The following is a 26,086-nucleotide window of genomic DNA, read 5'->3' on the forward strand; positions in this document are numbered from 1 at the left end:
TTCACAGACAGTGTGTCAAATATCTCGTTTTAATATCCGTTAGCAAGTGCTAAAGAGTGTCCGGGATTTGCCCTAAGCTCGGATCACGATTGAAAAGTATCCTTTTTTAAGTATAAAAGCCACTGCCACTTTCAGGAGGTGCTCTCCCTCCGCGTCGCTGTTCTTACGGCTATTATTAAAAAAACGATGAAAGAGCGTAGGAATCACTAGGAATGGAAAGAGCAAGGAAGAGCTGCGGAATAGAGAATAACATTGAAAAAAAAAAATAACTGTGATATCGGGCACTAGGCCAAGTTTAAGAGACCGCTACTGCAACCGCCACTGGTCGTTCGGCGTTCTCCTATCTGTTCATTACATCGCATTGTACATTGTGTGGGTTTTGTTCAGATGAAAATGTGATCCGACGATTATTAATATTATTGATTACTGCGTGGCGATAGCGTAACCGAACCAATGTCTCAACAATGCAGACTGCAGAGCCATATTTATTAAAAGCTAATCTAATTCAAGCGGCCGGCAGTTGTTTTGGAGAATTTAGATCATGGCGCGACGGTAACCTAATAACTGGCGTGGCGTCCGCATACACGATACAGTTAAATTTCAGCGTTTTCTACCTACTTGCCAGGCATTGCAAAGAACATATTTCTTGCAGTATTTAGCTGCAGTTGATGAGCTGAATAAGGATGCCGTCGGATGTCAGGGACCGAACCGAAATAACACCATCTGGTCATGACAACGGGGCTATCCCGAAAAACAAAAGAATGAGACCAGGAAGTGGCAATAACTCCCGAAATAAAGTAAGTACCGGCACTTCATATAAAGTACTTCAGTGTCTCTACTCATTCAAACGAAATCATCCGATATCAATGACTATATAAAATAATATGCGATTTCATTTAGGCGCATTAATTCCATACCACAATGCCATCGTGTACCAAGGGTACCCTTTACCGAGATTCCAGTAGGGACGTGGTATTCAGTATGGTATTGTTGTCTTGAATTGTCTTGTAAACTGATTTAAACTGAACTAAACATGTTCTTCACTCAATATTATCCAATTCATATCATAAGTATAGTTGATGAATACTTTACTAGTAAGGCCTATGTAAATTTAAGTGTAGGCCCTAATAATATTCGTGTTTTGAATTTATAATAGTAGGCCTATCTGTAAAATTGTTCAATCGAACACTAGCCTATACTCTGCACCGTACTCTCTAACTCTCTCTTCCGAATAGCCTATACGATAATTATCAGGTCTGGGGAACAATAACACGGCTGACATGACACTGACACTGCAACAACAGTACCGTGTGCTAGTTTCGTTACACTCGTTCTGTATCATGAAGTGAAATCGCTGAATCAAATACTCTGGGTCTATCTGAAATAGTCAGCTTAAACATAAAAACTGAATGTGAATACACTTTTCAACAAGCATATAATTAAGGAAAAGCTATTTTTTACTTTTATGCAAAACGCTAGTATATACTTCTTGGAACCTGGTGGCTGTCATGCAAGTTGTGGTCAGGCTACAGATACCCCATCATATTTGGATTCATGTTCAGATGGGACCGGTAACAGTTGAAACAGTACGAAGAATCGTTGCTCAAGAGGGCAGATCTGCGAGAAATCTCATATCATGGAATGCACCGTTGGATATCAACGACAGACCAAAGCCATGTAAAAATTATTGATGCACGGTGTTTATTGAACAGAATTACTCAACAACCATGGAATATATTAATTCAGGGGTTGCAGAATCCAAGCCAAATGTAAAATCCACGAAAATCCATGTGAAACGTAGATCAAAATCCTACGATGTTGGAACATTGGAAAAGCAGAAAAACTCTGACACAAAAACAGGTATGCTTCAACCTGTAATAAATTTTGAGATGGAGAAAAGTTCTGTGTCGAACAGGTACTCCTGGAAATTCAGTGAAAAGGCAAGTCAGCATCCGTGCAAGATACTGGGCGTACCTTTTCGATAATCTGCGTCGGGCCGTCGATGAGATTTACGCGACTTGTGAAACTGATCAAAGCGTCGTCGAATGCAAGGTATCTTCATGTCTGTTTATTTTATATAATGAACGTGTAACGAAAACATTTTTTCTTGCATCAAGGAAGTTTTGCTGGTATTGGATAATTACCGACATGAATTCCAGGCTCTTATCGACTGGATAAATCTTGAGGAACGTTTGAATTCGACAGACATAGCCAATAGGTTTGTATTCATTTTTATCCTATTTGAAATTCGAATTCCCTGGGTGCTGTGGAATTCTGCGTTTAGATTTTTAGAATATGTTTTGGTGTGAGGTAAGTTATGTACAAAATACTTCTATTTTGTTTGGGTATTCAAGTACAGCCAAAGTATTTGATTTCCACTACTTCAATTTTGTCAATGAGACTACTGATCATTAGATATGTTTGACCCGATTTTCAAACGACAGAATAATTGTTACAATTATATGATTGCTATATAATCGAGGACATATTTTGAATGTTCGGCTATTTGTAACCCTATGAACCGTTACGCACATAGCAATAACGAAGGCTTGTAGGCTGTTGTCCCGGCGTGGGGGAGTTACTGCATCAATGTAATCAGTTGCAAGCAATGAAGTTCACAAATCCGGTGGTGTTTATGCTCTCAATAACTTGGTATATCGCAATATCTCTTATCAGTTTATACAACATAGTCCTTGTAACACTAAAGAATATAGTAATTGTCCTTTTACAAAGCAATCGATTATATATAAATGCATCATATATGGCGATTACGTTGTAATTTTTTCAAAGGTAATCAATTACATTTACAACTTACGATTACCCTATGTCTGGTTGAAAATCATTTGTATTTCCCTACTGGTGGTTTGGACCTGCTCCATGAATTGTTAACTATATTTGAGCTCAATCGGTGACTGCTATATAATATATATCTATGATTTGACTCATAGGCCGACGTCGTTAGCCTGGGAGGTTAGAAAGTCGTCTCCGGGCCGTCCGCGGCAGAGGATGCCGTCGCGCGGCACACCAAACACCGGCGCCAGAACGCCCGAGTCGCGTCCAGCGACAGCCAACAGCGTCGCTACGTCCAGCCGACCCAGTCCAAGTATCAAAAGGTGTTTGAGATTCAACGATGTGTCCGCGACAGAGAACCGTACTAACCAGAGTGTGTCTGCTGCACGTGCTTCTAGCTCGACGTATAGTAATCAAGCAAATCGGTGTGTTTGCATTTTTGGTGATGTAATTGTGTATTGTAGCTTTGTCACGTGTTGCTTTTTCTTTCATATTTCTCTCCGAATCAAGTATTAATTGTAGTGATTTGAGTTGAGTAGTGAGTGGTAACTTTTTTGAAGTTCTAGCAACAGTTATATTATCAACGAGAACTAGCCTATAGTTTCGATTTTTGATACATTCTTCCCACTGCTGTAGGCTTGAAACAGCATTCAATACATAGTACAAAGTTTCGCACGGCAGTGAAAGCGATCATTCTATGAAGTCGGGACCATCTCCCAGCAATGTCACAAAGTTTACCATATTATCTTTAATGTCGTGTTGGCATAATTTGTTCTTTCCAATTCTCTACTAGCTGCTGACGATTACCCCCTGACGAGTGTCGGCCGATAAGATGCGGGTTCATTTGAATATGAATATGCTTTTCAATTGTATAATTGAACTTTCTCCATTGTACATACTGTTACGCCAGCATAATGAGAGGTACTCGTCTCGAAGTCTAATTCTCAATTTGCAATCGAATCACTCAGGCACTCGATTTTGCCCAGCACTAGTTCTAAGTATTTGGTTTGACGGATTTCTATAGATGCTCAGATGTTTCTGAATGTCTGTTGCTGAACGTATTCGTCAGTGTAAAATCACTGTCTGGATCGAATGATAGGTGTACAGTGTACACAACTGTTTTAATCACTTTTTACTTCAATGATGTTTGCCGTAGCAATCAATGTCAGATGTGTTCTGTGTAATTTGGTATTTTTTCAATAGAGTGTTCACTTATTAATCTTGTTTGGCGTCTGTAAAGCGTAATCGTGCATGTTTCGTAGATATCCACGTCTTCAAATTAAACTGGAAATACGGCCGCGACCAAAAGGTTGGGGATCACTGCATTATGCTATATGTTTTGGCTCGTATGGTTAGCACATTTTGACGCTGTTGTGTTGAAAGATGATTGTGCAGGCCATTCACGCTTGATGTAACGGAATTTACACGATGCAGTCCATTTTGGTAGTGATACCTTCACACTTTGCATGCTTAGCGGATCCATTTCGAACGAAAGTATCGTGATAAAGTAAAGGTCGCGCTTTATCCAGATCTGACTCGGAGGTCAAAGCCGAGCCCACTCCCGGTAACGTGACGTGGGCCGACCGCGTCAAGGGCGTGCCTGTTCAATCTCAACGATCACCGCGGTCACATAATAGAAAATTTGTCAAACCGCAAAACGCTGTCAATGGGAACACTGCAAATAAACCCGAGGAACATCGTGACGCTGATGGTAATCAACGTTTCTCGTCCGTCTTTATCTGATAAGATAGGGGTTCTTAAAGTGGGGTCTGTGAAAGGCAAACATTGAGTAACAAATATAAACTACGCTACATTGTCCTATATTTATAAGATATGTCCTTATTTTTGACTGCATTGACAGTGACAGGGGTTGGTCTGTATTGTTGACTTTTTTATTCGCTACGTATCTCTTCAACTAGTCAATATCTCAATGAGGCACCATTGGCGAAAGTGATGACCCTATTTTTCTGTTATTTTAGTTATCATGTCGCTTGAATTGATGAGTTAATTTTTGTGGAGAATTTCACAAATTTCGGGGCGATCCACGCGACTACTACTGGGGGTCCGCTCTGAAAAAAGTTCCTTACGGTTTGCAGATGAAGACGGTTGGGAAAAAGTGTCGTCGCGCGGCAAGCAGGGGAAGAAGTCTTTGAAGGATCACGCTGTCGTCGATAATACGAAAACTGTGAAATCTCTGTCTGATCAGACTCTCGCCGACACCGGTAGGTTCGAGCCTCAGGATCAGTCATCACCGACCCAGGCGAATAGAACGGCGAAACAACAGAATTATTCGGGAATCGTCGTTGAACGGTTCATGGGTGAGTTGAAGTTTTGTTCTGCGTACTCGAGTCTCATTGTTACAGGACGCGGTCGGCTGGTCTGTACTGGAGTACTTTAACGGAGCACTCTAGTAAGTTTTGCCTACTTGGACCAGGGTTGTAATGACTCGAGTCACGACTCATCTCAAGTTTTCGTTGACTCGACTTGAGTCGCGTCATATCATCAATTTGTGTATTGACTCGACTTGTACTCGATTGATTGCGCACGACTCGACCAAGTCGTTTGGCTCGAGGCGTTCGATATGGTTTGTTCAAGTCTCGTATCTCAGGACCGATAATTCAAGAATAGGCGATAGGCCCGTAAACTGTGTTTTGTCTGTTTGAATAATCATGTTTAGAGTGAGAATAGTATAGGGCGAGGCTTTCGAAATCACCCAAGAGTACTGAACAGTAAATACTATGACTTGGACTCGAGTCTTAACACTATGACTCGGACTCTACCCGTTGCTCCTAGACTTGGTGGTGAATTGAAAATGACTCGACTTGGCTCGAGTCAAAACTATAAAAGTTAGATTTACTTATGACTTGGGACCTTGTGACTTGGTTACAACCCTTACTTGCACTTCTTCAGTAGCAATTATTTTGGAATACTTTTTCTAGTACAGTTTATTCGGCAAAACTGGATCTAGAATTCTTGACTTTCACTTACTTGGAAGTGCTACTACTACTGTTACTTGCGTGGATATTTACATCATTGCTTCTACTTCTTCTTGAGCGCCGACAATGAGTACTTTGACCATCTCGGATTGTTACCCACATTAGGTCGTTTCAAGACTGCAACAGCCTTTGTGGGACTTGGCATTTTCTTGAGGCGGTCAAATGTACAACGCCTGCATCGTAGGATGTGCCAGACCTGACCAGCACCGATTGGCCAATGGTCTTTTCGCTTGACATACCAATACATGGAATGCTTCGCTGTAACACGAGTGCTGCGCAGAAACTAGTTTTGCTTGTGAATAGTTGTAGAAGTGTCGCGCATAGAACTTTTTATCTCACATTGCGATTTCTTTGCTTTTCGTAGGAATGTACGGCAGCAATCCCTACCCCGTAACCAGTAAGAGTGCAACTGTCATCAGCAAAGGTATCATCGAAAGACCCGGAACCAGTAAGGGTAAAGACCTCACGCTGCAAACATTGGACGATGTCGAAGCGGAATTCTTCAAAGCCGGTATTTGGAGATGCTAGAGATAGGTTTACTGTCGCGTGGTCAAGATTTTTTTTAGATGCATAGTTTCGATATGCGCTTGACCCGTTTTTGACTCTTCCCGGGCTATGTCGTTTCATTGCTGGGACAAAAAGTACATAACACTTCACCCAAGTTTTGTGTTTTCTTGTGGATAAATCTATCATGTTTTGGTCTTGTACATAGAAAATTTGCGAGTACAGCAACTCCGATAGTCTTTATCGGCCTTGGAAATCTGACTGATCCCGCTTCTATTGTTAAGATGACGCTGTCGGGTCCGAAGACGAAGACAACGGCGTCTTGGGATCCATGGACGTAAGTTATTTCAGCGTTACCACTTGAAAATGACCGTATTGTATCGCGTCAGATATACGTGCACGTACGGAAGATATTTACGAAAGTGTTTGTTCTGAACTTGATACATGTCACCTAACGTCCGGACTTGGAGAACTAGAGAATTCTAGCCGTCCTATCAGACTATTTAAAATCTCATGCTAATGCAAAAGAACTCAGAATTGATATGAACAAAACTTGATCTTTGTTGTATTTCCGCTACGAATTCAGTAATTCTATCCAATTAGAAAAATGGTGTAGCTATAATTCTGATCTAATTTGGAAAAGATGAAAATTTTCTTGTCCAACACGCAACCATCTCATTTTTCAGTCGGATTCTCAAGCTAATGCGGCGTTGCGGGAGCACGACGCGTCGATAGCGGCCGCGGAACAGGAGGAACAGCAATTGATGAAAGAGATCGAGGCGGAAGAGAACGCTCCGTGCGACACCGATTCCGAGACGACGATCGACGCGGACATGGTATTTCTTTTCTGCGTTACCCAGTTTGCCGCCGCGATTTTTTGAATTCGCAACAATTCGTTCATGGCGGCGTACCTTATGAGGGCTAGTCTGTTTGATTATAGATTTTCACTGCCAATCGCTGGTTGATCATTGACTTTTCTCAGGCGGAGATCTGCGACATCGGTTGATCACCCCCGCAATTTAAACTAGAGTTTGCTCAGTACTTGAAGGATTCGATTTTGAGTAGGATATCAGGCTTCTAGTTGAGTATTCGATGTCACTTGTTATAATTTTGTAAAGAGTATGAATGATGTGGAAATTCCAAACGTACACCTTTTATGCGACTACAAAAAATCGGGCAAGGTCTACACCGCATTGAATATGATTTGATATTTTTTCCGGTCATACCTATTTCATTTCGCTCTGTGACAATGTGGAGGGATGATCACGAATTCACAAATATGCCATTTCCGCTAACAAGCGTAGCTTTGTACGACATTTTTTGTATGGTATGATACAACGACCGAGGTTTCAAGGCTTCCACGGTGGGAAAATAATATCGAAACTGGAATTATCGTAGATAAATGAACTCTTAGTTGGAAAGGGGTTTGTAATTTCAGTACTTCAGCCCTAGTACCGACAAAGTCAGACACCTTCATTTGTGTCCAGGCGGGCTCTTCGAGCGCCAGCATTACTCCGCGGGACAGCCAGGACTGGAACGTGATCATGGCTCGGTTCGAATCCGAGCAGGAGCGACACAAGGGTTTGTCGTGGGGCGACATAACAGAAGAGGACGAAGTCAGGGAGCCGGGAAGGGCCGTTCAGATGCACGAGAAGCTGTCGTCGCCCTCCAGGAGAAGGTAGATCTTGATGGCACGATCATATTCTGCGGCCGTGCTTTTCAACCTTTGGGTTGTACTCATTTGTGCGGATGACAAATGTGGTGTGGATGAAAATTGTGCATATGTTTTACTTTATCTGACGTGAAATCATTTAGATAAACCTAACAGAATATTAAATACAGTGGCTCCCTAACCTTTGTCGTTGCGATGCATTTGTAAATACAGTCTCACAGCAGGAGTGAATTATTATTTGCGCATGAGTATCAAGTAATCATAAATCGGGTTCGAAACCGGGTCTAAAGATCTAGCCATCGAGATACTAGAAGTCCTCTTACAAAACCCAACAACTTATTTAATCGAAAAGGGCTTATGTGCACTAATCGACTTCGAAACAAGGAAAAATATTTGTCTTTACGAGACCCTCGATGGCCTAATGCGGGGGGGGGGTTTGGAGCCTGAAATTGTGCCTAACTGGTCTGAAATTGCACTTGGTCATTTCATTTTGTGTACTAATTTTCGGTTGGTTTGTGCGCATGGAAAAAGTTGAAAAGCACTGTACTATGGTATTATGCAAAGACGGTCAGCAATGAATTATTACTTTTTCTGAGTGCTAAAGAAAGATGTGTATTTACACAAGTATTATTTCTGCTTACGTTTTCTGAAGCAAGACCGCTTGCTTTTTTGCGCTTTGAATGGAATCCGTATGCAGCAAGTGATGATAAAAAGGCCGAGTATCATCTTCGGAAATGATAACAACACCTACAGCGATATTTATTCTGATGCTGCACGGTAGCTGTATTGCTACCGGTCTTTTTATATGTTTTTTTTTTTGTTGTGGCAAGTGATGAAAACAGGCCGAGTTTGATCCGCGGATGTGATGCGATCAGCACGAGCGATTCGGATTTTCTGATGCCGTCGTTTGAAATTCGATGGTATTTGCAAAGGGATAGGTAGTTCTGTCATATTGTGTGCCCGGTGCCTTTTTACACCAGCATTGCCTGTAATACGGAACTAGGCCAAAACAACTTTATCCTAATCAATGTCCAAAGAGTGAAAGGCTGGTAGTTTTGCCTAGAAGTGGAAGTCTTCTGAAAGTAGGCAAAATCTACTGTACCACCTTGATAAAAGTAGAATTACGGTACTTCGTTACTGACCATACCACCTCTGGTTAAGATTCGCTGTAAAACGGCAAATACTCTTTGTTTTAAGCCGTGAAATTCACATTATCAGTTGTTTATTATTTGGTGGTCTTATTCTCTCACCGAAGGCCGAGGTTGATCAGTAGGCTCTCCAATTTCTTACTCTGGACTTGTTGTTTTTGTAGGACTCCCGCAGAGTCGAAAAGGAAAATGGAGGAAAAGCAACGTTCAGCCACTTTGCGTCGTCAGAAGATGGTCCGTGATAAGACGGAGAGAATCGGCTACCTGACCGTGCGCGTGGCCGATGTTAGAAGGCTTAAGGACGATCTCATCATGGGACGGACGGAACTCCTGAAAGAGCTTCATATGGTACTGACTTTGCCCTGGTTTTGATTTTGTTGTAGACGTCATCAGTAATGAAGAACTTGCACTTTACCATGGTACTTGGTAGTTTTTACTTGTTTTACTCTAAATCGAATAGTTTTGTTTGTATACTACTTCTACTGCGATGTTTTTTGATGCTGCATTAAATTTATCACTCCTTTATCAAGTTCAGCATTTTTTTATTGTCCCTGCCCTAAAATCGGTTATCAGTAACAAAGTACCTTATACCTTATCCCAGTACTCGAGTAAGTTTTATCCACTTTTTGCACTTACTCCGGTAGTCTTGTTCGTATGTTACAGGGATACTCAACTCGGATACAAAAGTTTGAGATTTGGTTAGGTGCATTATAACTGTCGTGAAATAATTTACAGTCAAACAAATTTTTTAAGGTATAATTATATGCAATATACGGTACAGTTGTATTCGCAAGACCAATAAGGAAACGTGTTTATTGTTCTGTTAGTCAAATCAATGTCAATGGATTTAGTTTTATTTATAAAAAAAGAAGGAAATACTGAGACAGATAGACCTTGATCCAACGCTCAAAAGGTCCGCCAGTTGAGTGTCCATGGTATACTGCACTATTTCAACAGTGTTTTGATGCTGAAATAAATTCATCGCCCCCTTATCGACATATCTTTACCCCAGGAAAAACTACAGCGCGCTGAGCAGCAGCGCGCCTTGAAACTGATGAAGATCGTTCGCAAGGCGCAGGCCGAGGAGACCAAGGTCAACGAGATTCTGTTCATCAATGAGCTGCAGGAGCAGAACAAGCGGCACGATGTGCTAAGCAGGATTCTGGAGCACGACGCCAGGCTGCAGGAGATCCAGCAGGAGAGGTCGAAGATGTTCGAGGTCAAGGCGGCCAAGGAGGAGAATGCCAAGGTAGTTAAATCAGTGTCACAGTGCTAGACCGTTTTGGTCATAGGGATTACGACACACTATACCTGGCCACTATGTTGGTCACTGGTCAGGAATGGAATACATCTGCTGTGGTCAGGTCATTTCGCCCACAAGTTCTCATTGCCGGAAATTCGTTTGCAGGAAAGGCGACGCCTAATCGAAAAGGAGCGGCAAGACCGACTCAGCGAATTGATCAACAAACGCAAGGAGCACGATTCCAGGATCGAGCAATTGAAGCAAGAGAGAGAAAAGGAGAGGGAGAAGCAGGCCAGAGAAAAAGAAAGGTGAGGTTCGCTGTAGACACTTTGTCTGGGATCCTGATCCCGGAAATCGTACACCGTGAAAGGATGTATGCGCTTTTTTCAACTGGAATGCAGGCCCTGTAGACAGTAACTTCTGCTAAAATGGTGTATGGATGTTGATTTGCGGGCTTTGTTTCAGTTTGTGTTCTTGTCGCGAATTTATGTGCTGTGTTCTGAACGATTCGAGATTTTGGAATACGGCAGAGCTGGTAAATTGTCCCTGCTTACTCATGCATTGACATCGTCGCAATGTTTGGCAATCGATTCCTATTTATTATGCAGCTTTCATTTTGTACTGCTATTTCACAGGGATCGTAAAACAAGACTGTCTGCACTTAACGCGGCCCAGCAGGAAGCTGTCGAAGAATTGCAAAAGAAAATCCAGACCAAGGTACGAGAATTATATCCTGTTCCTTTATCCACCAACGTTTTTTTGGTGTCGGTAGATTGCGCTGATTACCATGGGCCGGTTTCTTCAACGTACAAGCTGTGTGGCAAATGATGATATAAAGGCCGATTGTATCTTCGGATATGAAATCAAAAACCTGAAGCGAAATATCCTGATGCCACTTTGTTGTGTTATGTCCTTGACGGGACGTGGTCCTTAACAAAGTTCATTAGTACTCGCCGATAGGTGGGTTTTTTCAGCGTTAAAGCTGTGTGGCAAATGATGATATAAAGGCCGATTGTATCTTCGGATATGAAATCAAACACCTGAAGCGAAATATACTGATGCCACTTTACTCTCTTACGCCCTCAACAGGACGCGGTCGTTCACAAGCTTTTTTAGTACTCGCATGACTTACTCTAGCTGTAGAACCTGTGTGGCTATGTTTTAAAGTATTATTTGAACAAATAGGTTTTTGAGACAGTGTGGTTATTTTTATATGACTGTCTAATGTGAGTGTGTGTGATGCAAATTAATTTCTGACATTGCCCGGAAGCGGTTTTGTTACAGGGGCCTCGTGATATTATACTGTTACACTAGGGTTACTTTATTTATAAGAGGACACTTTTTCAAAATTTTCAGACTTATAATACTGGAGTGAATTCCTGAATGAATGGTAAATTTCTCCCGACCTTGTGGTCGCTTGACTAAATAAAAGGTCATCTTTGCTGCTTGAATCCGGATTTACCAGCTTTCTATGAGATGTTTCGTTGGTTGACTAAAACAAATGTCATTTTCCTGGCTGAAGTCCCGAAAAACCCGTCAGTCCGTTACTTGGCCGCTGATTTCCTGTATCGCAGTCCAATTTCCACGTACATTTAACCAGGATTCTCAAAAAAAGAGGACATTGAGTTGTCCTCCGCGGACACTTTCAAAAAGGACGTATGGTAAACCTATGTTATACTAACACATTTCTAGACGCAGAATATCAGAGATCAGTAATTAGTAGCCTGAAATTGTCAAATTTAACCAAGTTTGTTATCTACAGCATGACGAAAGTGAACGGCGTCACCAGGAGCAATTGGAGCAACGGAAAGAAAAAGCTTTGGAGCTGTCTCTTGGCCGATTTTCTCTGTCGTCAAGCGGCAACATGCAGCCAGGCGATTTACAGAACACCATCTCGGAAGGGGATAAGGCGACTAGGAACAACTCGGCAAGCGCTCAATTAGATCTGGCATCACTGCAGAGAGAGTAAGTCACTTTTCGTGGTGTTTCTAGCTATAGGAATCCTGTATATGTGGTTTTTTTTGCCAGGGAGGACCGGGACAATGGTAAAGGCGACGCGACGAGCCTCAATAAATCAATGGTATCCGAAAACACCATTATTTCCCCGCGAAACGTACCTTCTGCGGAAGAAAAGCGAGTACGTTTTCTAGCGATAGGGGGAATCTATACAGTTACACGAGCGCAACGCCCAGCGGGGGTCCAAGTTTTCATAGTTGATACTCAAGTAGAAGTAGATGTGACGTCGTAAATTTCTACCCGAGCACGAGTAAAAGTGCAGATTCCTGAGCAAGTGAAAAAGTGGGCATTCTAGGCCTAGTTTAGCCAAAAATACTAAATACGAAAGTACCTGTCACTGACACCATGGATTGTAAAATTGCTGCGTGGCTGCCTTTTTGTCTGTAACTCTGTTACGACTGTGCCGAGACTACTAACTTTTGTACGGTATGTAGTTTGTAAAGGAGACATGGTTTTCCGATGGATGTTCCATCACTTTTTGGAATGCAATTATCTTGACAACCGATACAGATAGCCCCTGTATCGTGGCCGCTGAGTATATTTTCGAAAGCTGCACCTGATTACATTGCCGTTTGTCATGTTGCATTACTCGCGGTGACATCTTTTGAGTTAAAAAGTAGGCAGCCTCAGGCATACTACTAGGAGTATGAACTATTTACTTAATGCATGTCTTTACCCTTACTTTCTTACTCTTTGGAATCGCTACTTCTAATCTACTCTAATAGTAATTCTGGCTACATTTACTTAGTTCGTGCTTGTGTTCCGTGTTCCCAGTGGCATTCGTTTGCAGCAAGTGATGATAAAAAGGCCGAGTATTATCTTCGGATATGGTAACAACACCCATAGCGATATTTATTCTGATGCTGCTCAGTGGCTGTATTGTCGCATTAAGGCTAGCGATCCGATGAGGGTTGCTGACGTAGGTCTGCACTGTCTCCACTGTATAGATGCGTCTCCCCCGTTTTCAATTTCGGCATTTTGAAGTCTTATGCATGGGGACTGGAGTGGTGATCGATGCTCCATTGCTCAGCTGTAACGTGTTACATGTCTACAGCCGGATAATTCTAGTTTTCGAATTGGACTAATCATAGCGGAATCCCGGTAATCCAATGCTAATCTGATTTGTGAATTATTTCTATGCTCCAATTTTTTTTTGATATAATGTGTGGTTTTCCTGAAAACGCTACAGAAGAACTATATAGTGCGGAACGAGCCAAGCTTGCTGTGCAGACATTTGCCATTCTCGTGCTTATGAGAGATTTGATATGAACTGAACTTTATTCAATTTCTTAGTTTTCGAGAATTTAGTAATTTTAATTCCTATCTGATACGGAAAAAACTGTGTAGCTATAATTCTAATTGTAATCCAAAATGAATAAAAACTGTAGCTATCATTCAATTCTAGGCTAATTTGGGAATAACTGTGTAGCTATATTCCTATTTCTACCGTTATGCTGGAGAATTCCCGAACGCATATAGACTGATGATAAAATGCCCTTGTTCGCACGCGGTGTTCGGCCTTCAACGTGCTGGTATTGATTTTCGTACACGGCAACACGGCACGGGAAAGGAAAATACCCTGTCAGTCCTTACGAGATTGCGAATCGCTGGATTAGCGGCGAAATGTTCGAGGTTATTTCCGTCGCCGTAACCATAGGGCGATAAACCCCCCTGAAAAATTTTGTTTGTCACAGGTTTTTCAAGTTTCCATTTATCTCGTTGGTCACAAGTTCATTCGGCGTGTCGGCTTGACAGTTAATGAACTCGACACTTGGTGGTCCCTAATCCTAGTGTAGCCTACCTTGAAACGTCGCTCTGGCTGTAGCCTATCCCCGAACCTATCCCCAACCCCCAACCCGACCACATTAATACTTACGTACCGAGTGCGCCAGACTTGGCCAATTAGAAGATCATCAGCTTTTCCAAATTAGATTAGAATTAACATCACAGCTACAAAGTTTTTTCCCGAATTAGAGTATTATTAGAATTATAACTACACAGTTTTTTCCAAGTTAGAATTATTGAGTTCGCGAAAACTTCAAGATTGAATCAACTTACGTTCATATCGAATCCTAGTTCTTTCATGAACACGAGAATAGCAAATGTCTGTACACAGCAAGCTTGGCCCTTTTCGTGCTGTACAGTTCTGTAGTATTTACAGGAAAACCAGTAATTCGTTTAGAATTAGCATTAACGCATAGAAATATTTCACAAATTAGATTATATTTAGATTATCGGCATTTCGCTCTAATCAGTCCAACTACACAACTGGAATGATGTAGTTGTCCCAAGTCGGCAAGTGCCGAATTCACCAAATGCCGTATATCAGAATTCACGCTCATATTCAGGGTAACATTTAGTTTCGGAAGTATTCATGCAATATAGATGCATCGCTTTCATAATAATATTAATAAGTATTTATTACATTTCTATTGCCAAATTCATCGAGTGGCGAATTCAACAAGTGCCGTATATCAATTCACGCTCATAATCAGGGAAATGTTCATTTTCCAATATTTTTCTACTACATGGATGCATCACTTTCATAATAGCAATAATAGTTATTACATTTCTAATGCCGAATTCACCAAGTGCCGAATTGACTGGTAACTATCTCGCGAGACTTGCACAACCACGGTGATACATCAATAGTCGATAGATAACACTCAATAGTGGCCTTGTTGCGTTCGCGAATCTAGCCGAACTCGTGTTTTCGAAGGCGGCGAAGGAAAAGGAAGCGCAGATAACGGAGAGGAAGAGAGCCATGAAGAAACGCGCGAAGAAGCTGAAGACTAGAATGACGACGAGGTGCGTTGCTATTGTCACGTCATGCGCGGTAATGCTATGCGTCGCGCGTTATCTGGCGTGATTTTTATCTATGGCGAGGTTTTCCCTGAATACAGTTTTAATTACCAATGGACTATGGCCGATCTGAATGGCTTGCGGTAGTTCAAATGCTGCTATGTATATTATATCAAGGGAAACGACTTTCTCGGTATTAGCTCCTGCACATGATAATCGAGATCCTGCCGTAAAATCCGACACAGACCCGTTCAGCTTCAAACACGCCCGCTTTCAGTTTTGGGAAGATCTATAGGAAACCTTGCTCTGTACTTCCTCGAAAACACGAACTAGTACGCTTCTATTCCGCAGAGGCCGCGAGTTTTTGAAAGCGCTGGACGAAAAATCGACTTCGATGTCCGCTTCAAAGAGCAAGTACGTTTCAATGTCCCGTTTTCTTTAGCCTTCTCGGTGAATCGCGAGCGCCGTGTGTTGCAGGGTGGCGCGTCTCGTGAAGGATATCGGCCGGAAACTGACGTCACAGAAGGAGGCCAGCGGCCCGTGGCCCGCGAATCGTGCGGCCGCGCTAGACCGCTCTCTCGGAGAATTGATCAGACTGCTCGAAAAGAAGGTAGATTTTTATATCGGGTATTACATCACAAACTACAATACAGAGATAGATAATTTTAGTTGTAGTTCTAATTCTACTCTGCTGGCAACACAGCGCTAAACGCAGCGCGTGCGCGCGATGTGGCAAATGATGATATAAAGGCCGATTGCATCTTCGGATATGATATTACCAAACCGAAGCGAAACAACCTGATGCCGCACTTTCGCCATTTTAATGTGACAAGTATCACCGCGGTAATGGCTGGCAATGCCGTGTTTCCGAGATCGGTAATTCACGTGTTCTACGAGATATCTGAGCGTCAAAAGACTTGTGTATGTTCGTGCTGTGCTGATCGTATACTGAAAATAAATGGTTAGATTTCACGGAAACTCATCCTTAGAGTGTACTGGAATCATTCTTTATTTATATGCGTGATATGATAGAATGGCGCGCCGTGGCGCCTGTCGAGATTTACCTCTTCCCAGAGGCGGTCAGTGACAAAAGTACTTGAGCCTTTCCGGATTGCCGAAGTATGTTTTCCTGCGTGCGCTGCTTCAGGGGTTGTGTTTTAGGCCGCTACCACAGTTTTTGAGCAGAATAACTTACTTTTCGCGATATCGATTTTGAGAAGTAGAACGCTGTTTTGGGATAAGTCTGCAACACTTCAACGGGAGAAATTATCAAAGGAGCCGCGCGAAATAGCCGGCGGTAACTTGATATATTTTCAGAAGACTCTACCGATGTTATGTATCCATTAGTCACTTCGCGTCGGTCGCGTGAATACAACTTCGGAAGTAGCCAAGTCTTTTTTAAACTACGTACTCGGGGCATTTTGAGACCCTTGATATTCTACGTCCACTTGTAGTAGTCTTGACTTGTCTTGAAATTGCAAATTTCGATTGTAATTGAGTAACAATTTACGACAGCAACGCTGACTACTTCGACAATGACCGCGTCTTGCGAATTACCGGTATTGCGTTGCATCCGATATCCTGTTATCTATAGACAGCCAAAAACATAAAGTCCACAGCCCCTATTTTAAATCTACTCTTTGAAACTAGTTACTTACTTCGAGTGGAAATATAAAATGAAATCAACTAGTTTCAAATAGTAGATTTAATGTAAATTCCTACTAAATTACGTGTAGAAGTAGCAATTTATGACACTTATTTCGAGTGGAAATATAAAATGAAAGTATCATAAATTGCTTCTTCTACTTGTAATTTGGTAGGAATTTACGGCTTTACTTCTACTTGTAATTCAGTAGCGACGCTAACTACCCCCTGACGTGGTAGCGCTCACGTATGCGTTTTCCTATTTCGAAAGCGGACAGTTATTTCCATTTATCCCGTCCTCGTCAATCATATTTCGCGGCAACTGAAGGCCGCTGAAAAAAAATCGACCTTCGCGGAAGCCTTCTCGCGGAAATAAATCGTCTTTTAAGCCACGCGTCGAAGGGTATCGGATCCGGCGGTCTATGGTTACAAGCGCGGCGGTGTCGGGCGTTTGCCGGCGGCTTACCGCGCGAAAGTGAAAAATGCGGGCCGCCTGCCAATTAGCGAGCCCGCGTTATTTGTCTTTCCGAAGCGATTAGCGTAGTAATGAAAAAGCGCCCGCTCTATGCGTAATCTAGGTAAGATGAAATATTGTTAAATAATGGTCCGCGGTGCTTGTAACGAGTTGCGCGAATGTACGAAGCCGTTAAGGCCTGTAAGCGGAGTACCTCATGACGGAGTTCTGATCATTGATCAATCAACTTGATAGTCGTTTGTTTTTAGTGCGTGTCCTTCCGGTAAGCCTCGTTTCAAGATCAAAACGCTACATCTGACGACGGGTCTGTTACCAATGCGTTGTGTACGCATTACAATGTATTGGTAACGTTCGAGGGAGTGATTCACGAATATCGCATTGATTATTCCTGATGCCGGAATGTGTATACAGATGAGTCTTTAGCCACGCAAAATTACATCATCTAAAAGCCAAGCAAACTATATTGTGAAGTTAGCCTCGTTAACATCCAACCTAGCTGTGTCTGATAATATTTTGTGATGATAAAATGGCGGTAAAACGGCGTGGAAAGTGACGTAACAGGCGTGCGCAATAACGGAACGCGTTAATAACGCCAAGCTAGAAGTCGTCGGAATTAATTTCGATTTAAGGTGGTATTATGCTATTATCGATAATATGACTAAATATCATTGACTTTGAAAAAACAACAAGCTATTATTTTCATTGAACTTCCGTGAGCCGCTTGAGACCAGTCCACGGCGCCGAATTTACCGAACCTAGCCTCTCGGATGCGGGCGGTGGCGCTGTTAAGCTTCTTCGAATGAGTCTTGTTACAACAGGTTGGGTATAGCAATAAATTCAAGGTGTTATTGTAAGAGGGTCAGTTACCGATGTAATAAATCTCGTTCTCAACATCTCGTCCTTTCGCGGCCTACGTATTCTCGAATTCGTCCTAATTGGATCGCTAACCGTTTTTTTTTCTCATGAGACTCTCCTGGTTGGCCGAAAATATCCGCTGGAAATAAGTAGCAATTTGCGGTGTGCTAAAGGGTAAGGTGAAGGTCAATACCTATACGCCGCGGCCTTCTTATCTGGCGTATATTAACGCGCAGCGCGGCCCGATAAAAGCGTCCATACGCGCGGTAGTTGGGTGTTCTCAAATTGCTGATGCTATCATCTTAGGCGCGTATGGTCATACGATACGGCGGCCTGTAATTCATAACCTTGACATATCCGCGGTGTTAACTGTTAAGCCATTCTCAGTTTAAAGCAATGGTTTTATGCTACCGGTGTTCTTCTGATTCGGTATCGTGTTCCATCCGGTATTGAGCACGGCCATCGTCGTTAATGCGGTGTCAAGGCTATTCTTGCATACGCGATTTCGAGGTGACATTGGTTCTGTCGGTGCTGTTTTTCACTATTTTCCTGTTGATAAGACACGCTACCATCATTCGTAATTACCACGCGTGTATTTACCTGTGATTAGATAATGGAGGCGCGTTTTAAGCCGTAAAGTTTAGTCAAGTATGAATTTACGTACTGGTTTTTCCGTTTTTGGCATTGCGATTTTGCGATGTTGTTTGGTTAGGTGGCTTGGATTATAGAGTTATACCGCTCTGCGCACGTGCCGGCCGTACGCTTTCATATTGTCAATAATTTGGTCATCCAGGCCAAACGTAACGGCTGGATGGGCTGGCGATCTATTATCCCGTGCTTACCAAACACGGTGGACACTATGTTTCACCTTTCGCGCCCGCTGTGTCGGTACGCCACTTGAGTGGACAAGAGGGATTTGTGTTATCGCGATTCGCTTTGTCGCCAGGCGACGCAGATGTGAATTCAGCGCCGGTATACAAGCTAACCAACCGTTTATCAGCAGTTCAGCACGCCCGACTGCGCTTCGATGTGGGGCATAATATAAAACACGGAATTGCAGTCAAACTACGAACAGCTACCCAACGATTCATGGCAAATCACCACCGAATACCGCGATATATTTCCCATTTATAATCCGGGGCGATAATGGCTCCAAAGCTGGGCAGTTATCGAGATATCGTATTATAGAATCTCAAAATTTTAAATTTTCCCCGATGCGGCTGTGTTCGGATTGGTTACTTGTGCGAGGCCTCTTTTCGGGAATTCAATATGGGCTTTTTTATGTATACTGGAGTGATAATTCGGAATCGATAGCACATGGAGTTCAGTAGTTTAGTGGTTACAACAGCCGATTAGGGATCCGCATTATAAATTGGATGTACTGTTATTCGACGCATAAATCCGAAAAAGCGAACTACGAAATGACATCAACCGTCAACGGTAGATATTTGCAACGCCTGCTTACTTGGATTTCTCGACGGCTTTGGCTCCAGAGTCCGTTAATATTATGAGCACGTGGGCTAAAGTTAGGGTTTGGGTAAGGTTAATTTTGGTGTTAGGGTCACACGCGCGAGTGTTGCATGTCCTACTGTCATTTTTCATTGTGCCGCATGCATAATGTCCTGCAACCCGCTCACAGACCCAATACCAATGTGGCCCTTGATTTTTGACCTTAAACCGCCGCGGCTCTATTTGTCTCGAGGCTTACGCCTGGCTTTTCATCCCTGGGGCGCGAAATTTCTGTCACCCGATCCGACAAGCAAACCCCCTCCTCCCTAATCCAATCCGTCAATAATTAAATCCAGCCCGGCCTTTGTAGGCGTGCGGCGCGCGCGCGGCCCGACGAAAAATTCACCCCCGCAGGAACCCGCCTAATCAATCGGCAAACACGAAACGAGGTGCCGGAATTCCGCGGATTTGCGCACGTAATTGAGATTATGTCATTTTGTAAACTCCGGCGGGGTCACGGGGGCGGCCGTGAAATCAGATACTGCCAACATCGTGTTCTGTTCGCGATAAACCCCCGGACCCGCTTTTGGATGTTGTAGGCCCCCACGCGGTATCTGTATGTTGATCTTAACGGGGTTTTCTGTGTAAGCAACCCGCGGTCTGCAACAACAAGGATCATTGTGTGGAAAACTATCGTTTTTTAGGGGCTTGCGAGTGTGCTGGTCTTGGAGGGTGGCCGGTAGACGGTGATTTTTGCTAATTAGCTCCGTAGATTCACGATTTGACAGCGTCTGCCGGCTGTTTTTGGGTGCATTTTACATCTTCATGGACATCAGGTCTCATTTGCTCACTTCCCGAGCTGGAGAATAACGAATTCAGAATGTTGTGTATGGAAAATAAAACTATTCGTGATTACAGGGCTGATTTGTCAAATATCAAATCGACCTGAGAAGTCGAACGCTTGGCTTCACCAGACTATTATGTACGCAAGTTAAGCTATTGTGTGATTGCGAGCAAAATTGACTTTCTGGCCTTACTGCAGCGGCGTGGCCGTATGCGAATAATCATCTATTATTACATTCCAAGATAATATGACGACTGCAGTCGTTCCATCCACGGAGGGAAGTTCGTGGTCATGCGTATGGGTACAGGAAAAGCATCTTATACCCTCAACTTTTGGACATGACAGATTTCGACTGGTCGAAGACACCCACAAATTTGACCTTTTTTTACGCATAGCTCGAACCGTGACGACTCCTCGAGCCTGCATTCGCGATTATGAGTCTCGCGTGATTACGGGGTCCGCGTAATCTGATTAAGACAGCTCACGTCCGGAACGCTTACGATCAAATAATGGCCGTCCTATTCTGACATGCGCAGACCGCGATCGTTCAACATTCAAAGCGGCCACGCGAGCTATTAATACGCGTGGCGAACGCACGGCCGCAGATCAGCGTCTTGTGAAATTACAAAACTAAAATGGATCACCCCGGCTTACTAAAAAGGTTGTTTGTTAACAATTCTCCGCGTCTAATGCCTGTTTTGCGATAGGCAAAGTATATCGTTAGGAAGATGAATTTCCGCGTAACAATAGCCTGCCGCTTTGCGGCCAGCGTAGTCGTCAGATTTTGACTCAACCGCGGCGTCGAGGCCTAATAAGATTAGACACGGGGTGTTACTCGCGGTGGAATCATTTTGTCATCATTTATCATCATCACGGACCCAAGTGGAACTAAATGCCCCGATATCGCGGCTAGGCGACCCCTATTTTCGGCTTACGATAACCCGGCCGGCCTTGATACTTAGCGGGCTAGCCCCGTGTCAAAGTCGAAGTGATCTCGTGCTTCTAAACCTGTCTTATTGCGTGAAGGCTGCGGGTGTAGAAAGCTTGCGATTTGGTGAACTTGATCGCGGATAATGTGACCACACGCGATAATTCCGGCGCTATCAAGCCGTGGGATGTGATGGGTTCGTCGTTCTCAAACGTGGTCGCCATTTTGTTTCTCTGCAATTCTTTCAAGTTGGCCGATCAGCTATGGAAGGCTTGGCCGCTTGACGTTTTTTGGGCTTAATGTATGGAATGATGTGACCGTTTCGTGTGACATCTCCTACTTACGTACTAACTCGGATTTGCGTAAAACCTTCCCGTTTGTAATCGAGGAGAATAATATTTTACGAACACGATTTATGCCGTGTCTATGGCGTGACTTGTAACTAAGTTATACTATGGTGTTGTGTGTTTTCCATTTCCATACTTGATAATCTCTTTCCATACCATAATTAGTGTTTCCCATACCATATCAACATTCTTCCGTACCGTATTTGATAAATTTCCATACTTTCTTATACTCCCGATGTAATGAATATCATGACACACGGGCGGCCTCGGATGTTGACATATTGTACGAGATATACTTGAAATTGAACCAGCCCAGATGTCTAGAAAATTTACAGGAGCCAGTGCTAAAGAGTCTGTCCCGTAAATGCATACGCCACAGTAAATATTGTGATCGCATTTGCTTTAATACTAGTAATTGGAGGTCCGTAGATCATGGTGAAGAGATGCATTATTCCAATTGAACAAATTTCACTAATCAGTTTGGTACCGACAAATGTAGTCAAGTATGGAAGTGTGTGATTATATTGTATGCCATATTTGAAATTTGACTCTCCCGTTTCCATATTCGATGCCCAAATTTGGTGCCATACCGCACATCCATATCATGTCATGAGGCGTTTCTGACATCCGTTGTTTCATCAAGTAAACTTCGATGAGCAAAATGGCATTGGAAGTGTCCGGACTGCGCCAATTCCTTATAAATAAGGTAGCCCTGAAGTAATGCCCAACTTTTTACTGCAACCGAGTCCAATTTCTCGAATAAAATCGTTAATAACATGATAACTAGTCCTGATTGGCTCGATGTTGAAATGTGCGTATTTTGTACACGGTGATCGTATATGTACTGTCCGTTGACTACGAATGCCTTTCTATATTTGCCAGTAGCATTATACTGCTTATGGCACTAGAAATTTCGAAATATCTAGGCAAGATTTTGGCAGTATCGGTCAGATTTTCGACCTTTACGACTTCCAAGCGCCAGTTCACACGTACCTGCATTCATGCGTTCCTATTCACATTTCCAAGATTTGGATTTATGACTAGCTGTCAATTTTCGGGCTCAACTTGCAAGCGAATGTGCAAACAGTTTGTTTGCGTGGCTTTAGCGAGGCGTAATTGTTTTTATTCCCCGGTTTCCGGTCGCGCAATCCGGCTATCGCGGTGGCTCAGAAGTGACGTAATGCCTTTATTTATCCTCGCTGCGTGGACTTGAAGATATTGTTGACGAAACAAGCCCGGTGCCAGATCTTTTCAAAACATCGACTGGGTGGCTCATGTGCGAATATAATGAAGCCATTGCCGATCGGGGGTTGATTTACGCTGGTGTACACATATTTTGTTTGATTGCAATCTGTAGATCAGTTTTCCCTTGCCTGGCGCTAGATGTTATGTCTGCGTGCTGTGTGATGTAAACGCGCCGTTGTTGTTATACGCGGAGACGTAAGCACTGTACTTAACCATACCGATGCTGATGTGCTTCAAATGAGATACATTTCTGTATTGGTTTTGGTCTTTCGCAAACGACGCATGGTGGATTGGTGGTGGTGTGGTTCCGAATAGCCAATGTTAACGTTTAGGGATCACGTGATTACTCTCGTAATGTAACAATCCCTGTCATCGCAGTATTCAAAATCAAACCAACAGCCAAATAGCCAATTGCAACCTGTTGATAAATAGGCTCTAATTAGGGTTAGGGCTCGGCAAAATCGAGTACCTGAGTGATTCGAATCTGAATCACGTATTACCCTTCGAGTCGAGTATCCGAGCATCACTCCTTTTGATATCACAACAGAATGTACTAAGTCAAAGTTCAAATATGTACCTTTTATGCCACCACATAGAACAAAATGTTTGTCATCCGTCACATTAATTACCGATACTTTGGTGTTTTTTCGACCATACCGATTTCATTGAACTTCTTGACGATGTTGTGGGATGATCATGACTTCGGAAATGTGTTATTTCCAGTAACGTTCGTAGCTTGTACTATGTCTCGTATGCTGCGACATGGCCAATCAAGGTTTCAAGTCTTCCGCAGTGGAAAATAGTATCAGAACTATACTTCTCGTTGGTAAATTAACTTTCAGTTGCGATTAGTGTATAATCTCAGTACTCGAAAAAATCGTCTTTTACTACTCGACTCGAATCATTAAAATTAATGCTCGATTCAGATTCGAGTACTCGAACCATTGTGCCCAGCCCTAGTTATAATTCGGGTCACCGACAACACGGCCTGCGATCTGAATTGAGATTTTGGAAGAAGACTTAGTAAAGCATTTTGAAATTATGGATTTGATTTCGGTTTCAAAATATTGCTGTTGTTCAAAGTAGGCTATTCTTCTGTCCCCAACATCACTGTTCCTGGGTAGCTGAAATGGCAACAGTATTCCATCGAGGGGAAATCAGCTTATATGAATGGGCAAACTTCCCTGACATTTCCGAGATGCTTAAAACGGCTTGGGGCTTCCCCACAAGATCAAGCAACGCGAGGTGTACCTTGTCTCGCTAGCCCCAATATCGATTCCTTAGTCCATATAAGGCGTTGGTCAGATATCGTGCGTAGCTCGTACTATAAAATAAAAGTGATGATCATGATACTTTTGTTGTATTTGTATTTCTTTAGTAAAATATTATTTCCTTTGTGGTAACTGTGTCGGTCGCCCATTTAGAGAACGCAGCTCTGTACAGACGTAAAGTTTTAAAAACATGGCTGCTAAACAGTGTGGCCTTGTTTGTCTCAATATTGCGGCCCGCGGCCTCTACGAAATTTGAAAAGTGGCCCGCGAGCCGTTTTGAGCTGGCTACCCCTGGGTAAGATATTAGGTTTAAGGCCGCCAAGCGCCGAATTCAGGATGACGAATTAACTGGTGACCATTTTAAAAATCATCGGTATATTTAATTTGTAACTTTCATGGCTCATTTACCATCGCCGCTCCGTGTGCAGGACCAGGAGGTGAAGAACTCGTTTCGCGCGTGCGGTGGCTTTGAAACGTTGGAGAAAATTCTGGAGCTTACCCTCAACTCAAACCTCACGAGCTACAAAGGCGAGGCGGTGCCTATACTTCCGGACAGGTGAACGCAAAATTCCTATAATAGCCGATGCGATTCCGCGGGGACGCGGGTCTATAACCGCAGACAGGGAGAAAAGCTCTTTCGTATATGAACCTAACAAAAATATGTGCATGTAAATACATGGGTGGGAAATGGGTGTGTGTATTCAGCAGAATATCACCATAACGTAATACGCGAATGATGGCGTCCGCAGTTTCCGGTACCAATTACTGAATTACACCCATTACAATGGGTGAAAACGTGTCAGCTACACCTATCCTTATGGGGATATATCCGATGCGTGCAGTGGCTACTTCTGTTTGGGTGCGTGCCGCCTTTTTGCGCTTTCTTGGGGTGCTACAGAAGAACAGAACCCCTTGGACATTACTTGCATATGTTTAGTTCGCTGATTTTCACTCATTGGAATTGTAGCAAAAATGGATTTGTTGTGTGTTCGTGTTTTATTGGATAATAATCAGTTTCTCAGGAAAAAAACTCTCGATTGATATTTGCGTTCGCGCGTTTTAAATATCAATTACACACACAGGTCGTACTGCCCATCGTCGGGTCGCGTGCAGATTTCTCTGCCAAAATAGGGGCACGTATCAAAAATGTTTTGAGAATACCTGCTTTGTCGGTGAGATTAGTCGGCAATATATTCCCTGGTCATATCTTTCGCACAGGGTTGAGCTGTGAATCATCCTTGTCATTTTTCCTTCAGGACAATCGCGAATGCGGCCGCGGCGTTGAAGACGGCCTGCGAGTTCAGCCACGACAACGTGCTGTACATGTTATACTCGTTTCGATTCACCGTGCTTATCGACGTGCTGTCTCTTTTGTTAACGGTAAGCGGACTGTGTTTTGTGGGAATTGCTATTCCATGGGGCGGTACGCACAAACGGTTAATAACGAAGGACTGCTACTTTTTCGGGTTCTCAAGTACGTTTTTCCTATATGCTGAAGTCTTTAGAGATTGAATTTAGTCATTATAGATTTGAATTTATAGATTACGAACAGAGATGACCAGGAACGAAGTACTTCGTCTTTTTCGAGTTATCTAGTAGATTTGGCCTGCTTCACTAGTTATTGAAGTTCTCGGGTTTTAAACTACTTATACGTCCACAGTTTCTGTGCTGAACTACTTTTTACAATCCGAGTTGTTATGTTTCTAGACAAGCTCCACTACTATTCCACCGTTTTCAGGCAAAACTACTTCCTATTTACACCTGAGATCTTGTAAAGTAGAGAGTAGTTTTGGGATAAGTTTTATCACTTCCATAAGTAGAATACAGAATCTCGTAATACTTTTTCCGAAGCTTTTC

General features: G+C 42.9%; 2 protein-coding genes across 4 annotated transcripts in view; one reads left to right on the forward strand and one right to left on the reverse strand.

Annotated features, from left to right (window-relative positions):
* Positions 1-26,086, reverse strand: part of LOC145445955 (E3 ubiquitin-protein ligase rnf168-like) — a 306,333-nt gene that overhangs the window by 249,682 nt on the left and 30,565 nt on the right. The window lies entirely within an intron of this gene.
* LOC145445939 (S phase cyclin A-associated protein in the endoplasmic reticulum-like) overlaps positions 522-26,086 on the forward strand; it is a 69,707-nt gene continuing 44,142 nt past the window's right edge. The window contains exons 1-23 of one of the 3 annotated variants that reach the window (XM_080324096.1): positions 522-797; positions 1,563-1,677; positions 1,747-1,860; positions 1,934-2,052; positions 2,118-2,218; positions 2,949-3,215; positions 4,320-4,501; positions 4,887-5,108; positions 6,151-6,297; positions 6,575-6,627; positions 6,977-7,126; positions 7,778-7,968; positions 9,275-9,458; positions 10,123-10,359; positions 10,519-10,661; positions 10,989-11,070; positions 12,116-12,318; positions 12,382-12,490; positions 15,089-15,177; positions 15,523-15,585; positions 15,649-15,781; positions 24,658-24,785; positions 25,486-25,609. In XM_080324096.1, coding sequence (XP_080180222.1) covers positions 684-797; positions 1,563-1,677; positions 1,747-1,860; positions 1,934-2,052; positions 2,118-2,218; positions 2,949-3,215; positions 4,320-4,501; positions 4,887-5,108; positions 6,151-6,297; positions 6,575-6,627; positions 6,977-7,126; positions 7,778-7,968; positions 9,275-9,458; positions 10,123-10,359; positions 10,519-10,661; positions 10,989-11,070; positions 12,116-12,318; positions 12,382-12,490; positions 15,089-15,177; positions 15,523-15,585; positions 15,649-15,781; positions 24,658-24,785; positions 25,486-25,609 — 3,270 coding nt within the window. In that variant the 5' untranslated portion in view covers positions 522-683. Of the gene's footprint in view, positions 798-1,562; positions 1,678-1,746; positions 1,861-1,915; positions 2,053-2,117; positions 2,219-2,948; positions 3,216-4,319; positions 4,502-4,886; positions 5,109-6,150; positions 6,298-6,574; positions 6,628-6,976; positions 7,127-7,777; positions 7,969-9,274; positions 9,459-10,122; positions 10,360-10,518; positions 10,662-10,988; positions 11,071-12,115; positions 12,319-12,381; positions 12,491-15,088; positions 15,178-15,522; positions 15,586-15,648; positions 15,782-24,657; positions 24,786-25,485; positions 25,610-26,086 lie in introns of all 3 variants that reach the window. The other 2 variants (XM_080324095.1, XM_080324097.1) reach the window with 2 other exon arrangements.

This window comes from Botryllus schlosseri, chromosome 9 (assembly GCF_051294905.1).
Source record: "Botryllus schlosseri isolate E-star chromosome 9, Bs_hap1, whole genome shotgun sequence".
In the NCBI taxonomy this organism is placed as follows: domain Eukaryota; kingdom Metazoa; phylum Chordata; class Ascidiacea; order Stolidobranchia; family Styelidae; genus Botryllus; species Botryllus schlosseri.